This window comes from Vipera berus (genome assembly GCF_964194415.1).
Source record: "Vipera berus genome assembly, chromosome: Z".
Lineage (NCBI taxonomy): Eukaryota > Metazoa > Chordata > Lepidosauria > Squamata > Viperidae > Vipera > Vipera berus.
Genome location: NC_138205.1, coordinates 18,601,038 through 18,613,495, shown reverse-complemented (window position 1 = coordinate 18,613,495; position 12,458 = coordinate 18,601,038). Strand labels below are relative to the sequence as shown.

General features: G+C 44.1%; 1 protein-coding gene across 1 annotated transcript in view; it reads right to left on the bottom strand.

Moving 5' to 3' along the window:
* LOC308677902 (epidermal growth factor receptor kinase substrate 8-like protein 1) overlaps nt 1-12,458 on the bottom strand; it is a 49,568-nt gene that overhangs the window by 19,932 nt on the left and 17,178 nt on the right. The window contains exons 5-14 of the mRNA XM_081344601.1: nt 8,616-8,777; nt 8,334-8,483; nt 7,826-7,908; nt 5,915-6,018; nt 5,125-5,177; nt 4,604-4,730; nt 2,902-2,990; nt 2,723-2,797; nt 1,999-2,147; nt 1,405-1,546 (exon numbers count right to left, since the gene is read on the bottom strand). Coding sequence (XP_081200727.1) covers nt 1,405-1,546; nt 1,999-2,147; nt 2,723-2,797; nt 2,902-2,990; nt 4,604-4,730; nt 5,125-5,177; nt 5,915-6,018; nt 7,826-7,908; nt 8,334-8,483; nt 8,616-8,777 — 1,134 coding nt within the window. The remainder of the gene's footprint in view (nt 1-1,404; nt 1,547-1,998; nt 2,148-2,722; nt 2,798-2,901; nt 2,991-4,603; nt 4,731-5,124; nt 5,178-5,914; nt 6,019-7,825; nt 7,909-8,333; nt 8,484-8,615; nt 8,778-12,458) is intronic.

The window sequence follows — 12,458 nt, the reverse complement described above, 5'->3', positions numbered from 1 at the left end:
TGTTGTAAGCCAAGAGTCATCATGGAGTTGGGCAAACTTATAAATTTAAATAAACAGAGAAATAGTAAACACATTAGACTATCGACCTGGGAAGGCTTATGTAGGCTGCTTAGGCTTAGTTTTCTCCAGCAGCCAAAACATAATGCCAGAGGGGGTGAGATAGTCCTCCAAACTGGAGCCCTGCAATTGGCCAGCTTGCTTTGGGTTTTTCCTCCTTTCAGCATAGAAGCTTTAGTTCCATTTCATCCTAGAAAACACTGCTTTCCTGCTGGATCTCTTTGTTCTTCTGACCCCGAGATGGACATTTTATTGTGTGAACGTGTCCTCCAACAGTAAGCAGCAGAGCTGAGGCAAGGAGGGCACTTGGACAGCCACAAGTGCAATACTGCAAATATGCTACAATCTGTGAAAAGTCCTTCTGCCAGTTTAAGCTCCAAAGTCATTCAATGGTGCAAATAAAATGGAAGTTGCTTGTCTGAGGAAAAAAAAAGATTCCACAAGTAAAAGCAACAGATCCATTGCAGCATTACTCCAGGCATTTGCTACTAAAGCAACGAGCTGCTTGAAAAGATCAAAATGCACAACAATGATCTTTTGGTCTGAAATTCAGTGCAATGGATACACCAAAGTTGGGAAAGGGAAAGACAAGGAGAGGGTGACCAGCACCAACGTGGATGGACTCAGCTACAGTGGTAATGGGTATGCTATTAGAAGACTCGAAGGACCAAGTTGGAGATTGATCCTCCTGGAAAAGATACATCTTGTTGGCACACAATCAATTGAAACCTGCAGCATATATGTAGGCAAAGATAAACTACTTCTTCAACTGTTCCAACTGTTCAACTGTTGCCTCAGCTCTACAGTGGACCTTTCATAGTTGTCCTCTTGCTCAGAATTCAAGCTTATTGTTGTGATTCAGGGTCAGCCTGTGGGTTCGGCAGTTGGGTCGGACGACTCAGAGGAGGAGGAGGGGGGTGTTGAAGAGCTTGCTGATGAGAGCCCTCAGCCAGGCCCCTCCCACCTGGTCATGACGGAGACCCAGCTGTGTGAGCCTGACAGCGTGGATGAAGATGACCCACAGCTGGCCCTGTTCAAGGACGCCTGACGCAGGAGGCAGTCAATCAGGAGTAAACAGAGGAAGGCAATGGGGCACCTCGGAAGGAGGCAGAGAGAAGCCACGCCCTAAACTGTATAAAAGGGGAATGTGTGGGAGGGCATTGAATAGCTCCTGTTTCATGGTTCGTGTCTTGTTTTGCTCTGTTTTATGTTAATAAATTTGGCAGGTTTAGTTCCAGCCTCTTGCCTTCTTGTAAAAGGGGTTGTCCCTGCCTTTTCTGCAGGGCCGGTAGCAGGCTGGTACAGAACACTTATGCTCTCCTACCTGCTTCTCGTCACCAAACTGACCTGGGTGCGTCGTTCTTCATGACGGTGTTGCATCTCTACTGGGTCTTCCCAAGGTTTCCCAAAAGCATCCCGGACAGGAAGTTCCCAGTCACTGCAGAAAGTTAGGTTGTAGGGAGCTGCATAGCCTCTAGGGAAATCCACCCTTGATGAACAAAGCAAATAATAGGAACAATATGAATTGGAAGGAAGGAGCCAAAGTCATGACATTTTCAATCACTGCAAGATAAGTAAACCACCCAGGCAACAGGTGTCAACCAATTTAGAACAAACCCACCACATTGTGTCATAAATGATTTGGTCTAATCCACCAAAATCTTCTCGACATCTTTGAGAAGATTTTGAATCCAAATTCCAAAGTTTGCAATTACTTGTTAAGTAACTAACAGATCAAGGTCCAGGTCATCTGTGACATCACTTCAGAGGGGGTTATTTCACCAAAATTAAATAGCCAATAGGGACACAGAAGTTGCAATATTTAGAAGACTGCAGAAGGAAGAAGGGGAAATGGGTAGATTAAACTGCATCCCATAGGGGAAAAAAAAAATTAAGAGGGCAAAAGTAATAACAAGGGGAAGCAAACCCAAATCCCCTTACCTGGGCTTAGTCCAGTTTTCACCCAGAGAATGCCACAATTCTGTTTCCTGTTCTCCTAAGCAGCTTCGCATCAAAGTCACTGCCTCCAGAGTTATCATGGGATTGCGCAGTTCAGAAGCAAATTCCACGCCCCCAGAAGCGTCCACAATCTGAAATGGGAAATGAGAATCAGAATCCATATTATCTGTTCCCCTGGAGACCCGATCTTCTCCCAGAGAAATTTACTAATACGCTCATCTAGGAATCATTGGTACGTGCAACGTAATCCCATGATAAAGCTTTTCATGGATTATAAAGTATTACACAATTCTGCAACTAACGGAACTGAGGCCCAAAGTATTTTATTAAAAAAAAAAGGATACAGAAGCCAAGCAATTCAGAGGAAGTGTACGTACTGTATTAGCCTTCTTGCTTCTTGCTCTGTAGGAATTCTCCCCTATTCCTGTGGAATTCAGCTTCGCATTTCACATGTGCTATTTAAATATTATTGTCCCTTAACACAATTTCATATTCTTCTACTGCTTTTACAATCCAACTGCCCATGTATATTTACAAATATATTGTTTCCCAGTCTTGGATACTCCCAGAATTCTATGTCACGTCCATATAGGCTGCAGAATTCTGGGAGTTGAAGTCCACAATTTGGGAGATGCAAGACTGAGAAATACACTATTACTAATTCAGCTACCAAATACCTCATTTCCTCCTCTTCTTCAGCACTTACCATCTTCAAGGGCTTGAAAAGAATACATAGTAGCTCCTCTGAAGTAGGGCTAGTGATGTTAGATTTCAGCCTTGCCTAAGTGGTGGAAAAGAAAATATAATAATTTCGTTGTAAGCATAACCCAAGGAGATACCTTCCATTTCTTTGGGAGAAAAAAACAAACTATACACAAAACTCACCAGAAGGCTGAAGGAATATTTGATCTTGGACAGAGTGTCTTCAAACTCCTCTTGAGATGGGGGTTTGGCTCTGATGGTCAAGAGTCCCTCTATGGTTGTGGTAAAGAAGAAAAAAAAACAGTAAAAAATCTCCCTGCAACTTTATCTATTTGGGGGGCTGGTGAACTCCCACCCCTAAGACTCAAATCCTTTTTTTTTTGATTGAGAAAACCAAGGCTCCTGGTTCTAGAAATCTACACAGAGCAACTCAACCATATTGATGCAGAAATAACACGCCATTATAATAGTCTAATTATGTTTGTAGGCCTCAGCTCTGTATTTTAGAACTAGTGTCTCTAAAAATTTCTTGGCAAAGAAGCTCACGTGACATGTGCCAAAAGAAAGAATAATGCATCTACGTGAGGCACTTCTGAAATTGTCGGGAGATCCATTGCAGAGGCCCATGGTGGAAGGGAAAAGTTTCAAAGCCACAGTGGAATTTTGCGGAGTCTGATGAAATTATTTGTTTTGTTTATTTATTAAACAAATTTATATTGCCATCCAACTCGCACAGAGATGACTCCAGTGGGCCTACAACATTTTGCATTGTATAATGAAAATATTTTTTTAAAAAAAATCACACACACACACACACACACACACACACACGGCAGCAATAACACAATCAAATCAGCAAGTTGATTGGCCCATCTCTTTTAGGGGTCCCCAGACCCAGCTAACAAACCCACTGTCATGGTTCCGACAGATGCAATTGTTAAAAAAACCTCGAAACATTGTTTATCTTAAGGAGTCTTTAATCAAAAGAGCATAGCTTCGGCATGTACATGGTCAAGCCGAAATCTGGATTCCCCTCCCTTAAGTACACAGTATCAAATTGCAGTTCCTCCCTCTAATTAACTGTCCTAAATCACATTCTCCAATTAGTTTGAATTCTAAGCTTTCCCTCCTGTTAAACAACCAGCCAAATTCTTATCTTCTCTTATTTCAAAACAGCCTTGAGAGACCTTCTTCCTACTCCCCCCAGCATCAACTAATTCTAATTCTAAAAATAACACACAAGATAAATAATAATAATAATAATAATAATAATAATAATAATAATAATAATAATAATAATAATAATAATTAGTTGGAAGGGACCTTGGAGGTCATCTAGTCCAACCCCCTGCTCAGGCAGGAAACCCTATACCATTTCAGGCAAATGGCTGTCCAGTCTCTTCTTAAAAACTTCCAGTGTTGGAGCATTCACCACTTCTGGAGGCAGGTTGTTCCACTGGTTAATTGTTCTAACTGTCAGGAAGTTTCTCCTTAGTTCTAGGTTGCTTCTTTCCTTGACTAGTTTCCATCTAGTTTTAAAGAAGCAAAGCTGCCTCTCCAAATGTTGTCAAAGCAGGAACATCTGATGTTAGCAGCATGGACACCCACACTTTTAGCACCTTTTGGAAAAGCAATAGGACGGGGCCCCTTCATACACTGGGGTGGGGCTGGGGCTGGGGAGATGTTCCATATGGAAGGGGCCACCACTGAAAAGGACCTTTTCCTGATCTCATCAGATGTGCATCTCTAATTGACGGGATATGTAAGTTCTAGACTCATTCTGAAAACGGAGTTAGAACTCACAGAAAGATTCTGACTGGGACAGACTTCAGAAGCATTTCCTATTTCCCTAGCGACCTTCTGCATTCCCAGCCAATTCTCTCACCTCCTGGCTCTCGAAGACGCCCTCTTGCAGAGCGCCTGCTTTGATTCAGAACACGGAAAGCTTCGGCAGACTTCTGCAGCTTTTTCACAAAGGCTTCCACATCGTCAAAAACATGGTTTAGCAGTTCCTGCCAGAGACACACAGGCAATGAAGAGAATGAAAAAAGAAATATTTTTTTTGTACTGAGCAAGGAACAAGTGACATGAGAGCGTGGCTCTTCTGAAAGGTCTTTGGGAAATAAAGTGAATTTGGATGCTCTTTGAGTAGGGTCACTTGTTGATTGTCGTACTGTGATGGCAAGCTTCGTTGTCACACTTTTTTAAACCTGTTACGGGGAGTCCTTGAGTTATGACTATAATGGAACCGTCCCATCATGGTCATCACTCGTGACAGTCATAAAGCAGGTCAATCACATGACTAGCCCAATCTTACAATGACCATCTCTGCTTTCCTATCCCCTTTCTCCAAATCTCATTTATATAAAAACCCAACAGTAAGAATTAATTTCCCATTTAACTCACCACATTTTGCTCTATTTGGATGAAGGCCAGATCAGGTTCCCCTACCAAGATGGCTGGAAATAGGGGGGAAAAATGAAGAGTTTAGGACTCTAGTGCTAATAAACTTTGCTGGGATGCAAAGAGGATGAATCTGTCTTGAAGAGCTCAGTGGCAGGGAAAAAACTCTGCAGCTGTGTCTTCTTCTGTGACTCCCACAACCACATGGCCTATATGAGGAACCTCACTTTCTTGGTCTTTGATCTCTGATGACTAGGGTGTACAACAGTGCCATGGCAACAGCCTTAAGAATGAGGCCAACGCTTTCAGCTTTGGGGTGTGTGTGTGTGTGTGTGGATCTTGTATACCATGCTTATTTTAGTCAAAGTGGGGGAAAACCAGACAAATTGTGAAGGGACCAGACAAAGATGTAGACAGGCCTATTTGTGGCTGAAATGCTCTTGATGGGAAGGATTCCTGGATCGTTCCCTGCAACTCAAACGGAAAGTAAGTTATATAGAAGTGCAACATGACATCTTGTAAGCTGTTCTAGAAGAAGGTTCCCACTAAAGTCAATTAATATAGGAAGCCAGGAAACTCCTTAATACTATGTCAGAACCTTGGTTGATGTAGCCTGTAATCTCTTCTAAGCTGCAATAGCCTTTTTTTAGGGCATATCCACTTAACTGGAAATGCCAGAAAGTGGCCTCCAGTGACCTGGATGGATGGCATACATTTTACCAAGGAGTTATGATTCTTCTCCAAACGTCCTCCTCCATAAAAGGTTGTGGGTTTTAGTCTTCAAGGTTCTTACCGTCTTCTCTTGGCCCTGGTGCAACAATCTTTGTTCTAGACCTAGAAGGAGCCTGCGTAGGAGGCTGAGAGATCTCCTGATTATCAAGCATGTTTTGGGCAGCTCTGTAAACAAAAAAAACAACAACATAGAGTCTGCGATCCAAAGGGAAAGACTGATATCCAGTGGATAACGCAACCTCCTTCCATCTTACACGTGACCTGTGTAACTTCCAGGCTGGGGGTAGGCAATATTTTGTTGGCTGAGGATCAAGCATGTTGAAGGGACCTCAGGGACATAGTGAATGGGGCAATACTGCAACTTGGGTAAAACAATGTAAGTAGGGTTGGGATCTTTTACCCTCTAGAATAGGGGTCTCCAAACTTGGCAACTTTAAAGTTTGACCCGTATAACTTCCCGTGGTTGAATCCCATAGCCTAGCTAGCTGGGGAATTCTGGGAGTTGAAGTTCACAAAGCTTAAAATTGAAGTCCACAAGTCTTAAAGCTGTGACTTAAACTTGAAGTCTGCAAGTCGTAAAGCTATGCTGGCTGGGGAATTTTGGGAGTTGAAGTCTACAAGTCATAAAGTTGCCAAGTTTGAAGAAACCTGCTTTAGAGCTTGAGGGTGGGGATCTTTGTATCTTATGTATTGTATTGTATGTGGGGATCAAGCTTTTCCTGGTCAAAACAATGAGAAGGAAATACATACCACACCATTCAGTCAGCAACATAAGAATCTGTAATAGGTATCTAGACAACCCATGACCAATTAACAGAATAACAGAGTTGGAAGGGACCTTGGAGGTCTTCTAGTCCAACCCCCTGCTCAAGCAGGAAACACTGTACCATTTTAGACAAATAGGCAACCAATCTCTTCTTAAAAACCTCCAGTGTTGGAGCGTCCACAGCTTCTGAAGGCAATCAGGTTCCACTGATTAATTGTTCTCACTATCAGGAAATTTCTCCTTATTTCTAAGTTTCCATCTTCCCTCCTGTAATTCCAGGAAGTTTTTCTTTCTTTCTTTCAAATCAAAGTATTGCTACGTATTCTATAGCAGCCTCCAGTCAGAAATATGGTACATGAAGCTTTTCTTGGCATGAAGGTAACGTGATAAAATAACCTCTCAAAATCTGCATAGCAAGCTGCTGTAGAAAGAAAAATGGCATGGCTAGTCTGGATACAGGTAATCCTCGACTTACAACATTTGTTTAGCGACCATTTGAAGTGCCAATGGCACTAAAAAAAGTGACATGACCAATCCTCACATTTACAACCATCGCCGCACTCCCCCCAAGGTCACATGATCAAAATTCAGGTGGTGGCAACTAGCATGTATTTGTGACAGTTGCAGTGTCCAGGATCACCACTTGTGACCTTCACAGCTGGCTTCCAACAAGCAAAGTCAAGAGGAGAAGCCAGATTCACTTAAGGACTGAATGATTCACTGAACAACTGCAGTGATTTGCTTAACATCTGTGGCAAAAAAGGTCATAAAATTGGGCGTGGCACATGTAACATCTGCCTTGCTGAGCAATGGAAATTTTGGTTCCAGCTTTTGATCGTAAGTCGAGAACTACCTATAGCTACTTTCTCTCTGAGTCCAAATTGTATGGTGGAGATGGTTGAGGGAGGGTGAACTTGTAATGGTGATGTGACTACACAGAGAAAACTACACTGGAAAAGCAGCTGGTAAGGAAGAAGTTATGGGCTTTCACCCACCATGCCGCTCTTCTGGGAATCAACTTTTTTTACAGCAAGGGCTGGCTCAGGAATTCTGGGAGTTGAAGTCCACAGGTCATAAAGGGGCCATAGTTCCCCACCCTTGTTTTTGATAAAGATACTCTCAGATGTGACTTCATGTTTATGAGTGTGACCTTTCGCCCTTTGAAGCTACCTGATCACAGCCATGGGTCTTAGGCGGTGCATGTACCTTAAGGCTTCCGTCCGTTGGGTATTTCCTCCTGTGTTGAAGTCCAGCAGGGCACTACTGATGTCTTGCTGGATCCATTCCGCCTGCCAAGCAAAGGAGAAACCAGATCAAATTTTTGTTGAGAACTCTTCCCTTGTTCCAAATCCCCATGTTGTAGATCAGGGCTGGGCAAGCTCAGGATTCTGGACTGCTTATGGGCACCATGTTATAACGCTCAGACCCTTCAAAACACAGTGGTCAAACATCAGAAGTAGAATTTCCTCTTTTAAAAGGGGGAAAGTTAAAGTGTGTGTGTGGGGGGAGAGAATTCCAGCACCTCCCCTGTGTATGGCATGGCTCCACCATCTATGAACCTTGTCTTTCCTTTAAAATGTTAATTTCATCACCCAGCCACTGAATAGTTGCCATCCCCGTGTCAAGTAAATTTTCTACAGTGAGTAGAATTGAGTAATTACATAGGATCATTCTCTAAATATTATTTGTGGATTGATAGGCTCAATTCTTTTACCCTAATTTGATCACACTCAAAGAAATGGATATCTGGTCTGAGCTGAGTAGGCTCCTGGCACATGAGTACAAGCAAGGATCGGGACCGAGACTCAGGGCAGACAGCATCACAATAAGCCACAGTTGCCAATGGATAATTCTCCAGTTCCTCCTAGTGGGGGAAAGAAAGACAGTCAAGGACATCCATCTAACATGGACTCTTTCCAAAGAAGAGGAATCGGGACACAGGTAACACCCATCTCTCCCCCAAATCTTCATTAGCTGCCCAACATTGCTGCTCCACCTTTGAATTTATGTCAAGGAGCTTGATAGCCGACCCGCTGACTTGGAGCAACATCTCTTGAACCCAGATCTTCCCTTGCTTATCCATGATGCACAGTTTCCTGATGGCATCTTCCATACATGTCAAATCATCCTCTTCCCCAATAGAGAAGGTCACCAGGTGCTGGAGTATATAGACAAGAGAGAGACACAAGCAGATCCATTATATGACATTAATGTTGTTATTCATCTATTTTTATGTGTTTCCATATGCCACAGGCTGTCAACTCTACAAATGAGCATGGCTGCAGCCATTTTTCCTACTTATTTTCGGTTGCCATATGGAATGGAGGGAGGGGGATTGCCCAGTGCTTCACTAGTCTAAATAATCTTTTGTCCCGTGGGAACCAAGGTCATCGGCTGCTCCTGAGACTGCAGGCTGGACGTTGCATAAAAAGTCTGCCAAGAAGATGTATTGGGGAATGTAGTTGCTTGCACAGTTTTAGGGGTGGGATTTTTAAACTTTGTATTGGGGAATTATTACATGTGTCTCTAGACTTGGTTTCACTTTTGATGTGCTGATACTTTGTAACTAATAAACATGTTCTTTGAGGAATTTGCAAGCCTTGGAGTTCTGTTTTATTCGTCTTTGTCTTTTGGAACCATGACACAGGCCACCTCAACATCTGATCAAGACCAAGATGTAGGTAATAGTGCTGTAAAATGCTTTGGGTTCTCTCTCCAAAAGGTCCACATGGAAGTGCAAATGTGTAGCAGTGATTTGAAATGCCTTAATGTAGCTTTTTGCTCTGAATAGTTAGCCAGTTTATAGTATTGGAGACAGATACGACGTCCTGATCCCATGTTCTCCAAACTGCATGTTGAAGACTGAAGCATGAACAGCCTTAGAGGATGCTGGCTAAATGGCTTCGTGATAATTAATCTGGTTTCTAATGTGTTCCTGCACATCTGACTCCAATTGTATTTTATTTTAGGCCTGTTCAGGTCCTTCCAGCATCATTAAGTTCTCTCCTGTGTAATTTTCCTCCTCCTTTCATTTTTCTTCCCCTTTCCTTCCACAACACACTATGGTTCTGATGTTTTGTGTTCTGTTGTGCTTATTCATCAGTTTAGCCTTGTGGCCTAGATTTTATATTGACATAAAGGGAAGGAAGCATCAGGCTTTCAGGATCTAATTTCAATATAGCGGAGGAGTAAGTTATGTAAGCAATAGTGAATTCATTCTTGAGTGAGTGGGCAGTCCCACAAACCTGGGAGGAGGCAGTAGCACATCCCCTCCTCACGAAGCCATCCTTGGACTCAGCAGCATTAGATAATGATCAACTGATCTCTTTGGTTTTCCTTGGGGAAAATTGTGTAAACGGTAAAGGTAAAGGTAAAGGCAGGGCTTTTTTCTCTCATAGAACGCTCAGAACGGAGTTCCGGCACCTTTTTTGGATGGAACCTTGTAGGGTAGGCAAGGCGGGTTGTATGACATGTGTGAGTTCCAGCACCTTTTTCTTTTACAAAAAAAGCACTGGGTAAAGGTAAAGGTTCCCCCGCACATGTGTGCTAGTCGTTTCCGACTCTAGGGGCCGGTGCTCATCTTTGTTTCAAAGCCAAAGAGCCAGCGCTTGTCCGAGGACGTCTCCGTGGTCATGTGGCCGGCATGACTAGACGCCAAAGGCGCACGGAACGCTGTTATCTTCCCACCGTAGTGGTCCCTATTTTTCTGCTTGCATTTTTACGTGCTTTCGAACTGCTAGGTGGGCAGAAGCTGGGATGAGTAACAGGCGCTCACTCTGTTACGCGGCACTCGGGATTCGACCCGCCAAACTGCTGACCTTCTGATCAACAGGCTCAGCGTCCTAACCCACTGAGCCACCGCGTAAACGTAAACGTTACTGAGCTGCAATTCCAGTCTAGAGAAAGTGGATTATTTGGATCGTTTTCATTGGTTTCAGGAAGAGATATCCGTTGACCAGACAATGGTCATGTCTGTAAATGGATTTTTGAAGGAACCAGGATAGGGATGGTGTGATCCTCTTGGTCCCGCTTGATCTCTCAGTGATTTTTTTTTGGGGGGGAGGGGTTGGGGGTTGGTGGGTATTGCACTGCATCAGTTCTCCTTTCTTCAGAATGGGTTCCAGCAGGCACTTATCAGGAAGGGCTGAGGCTGAGACCCTTACTTTGCAGGGTTCCTCAAAACTTGACTCTCTTGCTACTTGTATTCAACATCTATATGAGGTTGTTGCTCAAGACCACCCAGTCACGTGGGGTCAGGTGTCATCAAGATGTGGATGATTTCCTGTTGTATATCTCAATTCCTTAGTGAACAGGTGGTGCTCAAAAGATTTTGTCCTGGTGCATAGAGGCTGTTAAGGTCTATGTGGGGGAAGCAGGCCAGGTTCAACCTAGCAAGGGCTGGGAGATTGTGGATTCAAGGGCATTTCAGTTCTAAGGACCTTCCTACTTCAGTTACTGCTAAGGTTGCACCTCCTAAAGTGGAACTCAGGTATAATTTGTGGGACCTTCTTGAATTATAGGAAGAAGTGGTAGCCAGGAGAGTTTGCACAGACTCATCTTGACCAGAAGACCCTCCTCACAGTCACTCATGGTTTAGTCAGCTCTTGTTTAAATCAGGGGTCCCCAACCTTGGCAACTTCAAGACTTGTGGACTTCAATTCTCAATATTCCCCAGCCAGCCATGCTGGTTTAAACGACTACAATGCATCCTACATAGGACTTCACTTGAAGATTGCGTGGAAGCTATACAGCAGACGTCAAACACAAGGCCCGGGGGCCAGATCCGGCCCACGAAGTGGTTTCATGTGGCCCGCAAAGCCATCCTGGAAACAGTGAGGGAATGGCCCCCACTGCCTTGGCCCTGGCCCAGAGACTCTCCTTTTGCCAGAGACCCTCAGATCTGTCCCACTCCTGCCCAGTGTTCTGTACCAGCCTGCTACCGGCCCTGCAGAAAATGCAGGGACAACCCCTTTTACAAGAAGGCAAGAGGCTGGAACTAAGCCTACCAAATTTATGGATACAAAAGCAAACAAGACACGAACCATGAAACAGGAGCTATTCAAGCGGTTGCCTTCAGCAAACCAGCCCTCCCACGCATTCCCCTTTTATACAGTTCAGGACGTGGCTTCTCTCTGCCTCCTTCCGAGGTGCCCCATTGCCTTCCTCTGTTTACTCCTGATTGACTGCCTCCTGCGTCGGGCGTCCTTGAACAGGGCCAGCTGTGGGTCATCTTCATCCACGCTGTCAGGCTCACACAGCTGGGTCTGCGTCATGACCAGGTGGGAGGGGCCTGGCTGAGGGCTCTCATCAGCAAGCTCTCCAACCCCCTCAGCAAGCTCTTCAACACCCCCCTCCTCCTCTGAGTCGTCCGACCCAACTGCCGAACCCACAGGCTGAACCTGAATCACAACACCCAGGCCCCCATAGGAACCCTTGATGTGAACTATGTAGAACTGGCCATGCCCACCCAGTAGGCCATACGCACTCTAGCCACGCCCACCCAGTAGGCCACACCCACCCAGCCCCCTGAGGGCAACTGCAATGCTGATGTGGCCCTCAATGAAAATTGAATTTGACAGCCCTGCTATACAGTAAGGACCTCATTTTATCCATGGGATCCCTCTGTTTCATGTAATTTTGTTGTCATCATTTTTTGGATCTGTAGTAAATTAGTAGGGTTAAATCCTGAAATTATTTTTTTTATTCATATTCCTCCAGAGGACAAGGATTTCTTAGGAAGGAGATGAATAGGTGGAATATAAAATAAGCAATTCAGAAGGATTTTTTTTTTAAAAAATAGTGGCAATTAAAGGGGAACTAATAAGTTAGCCCTGATTAA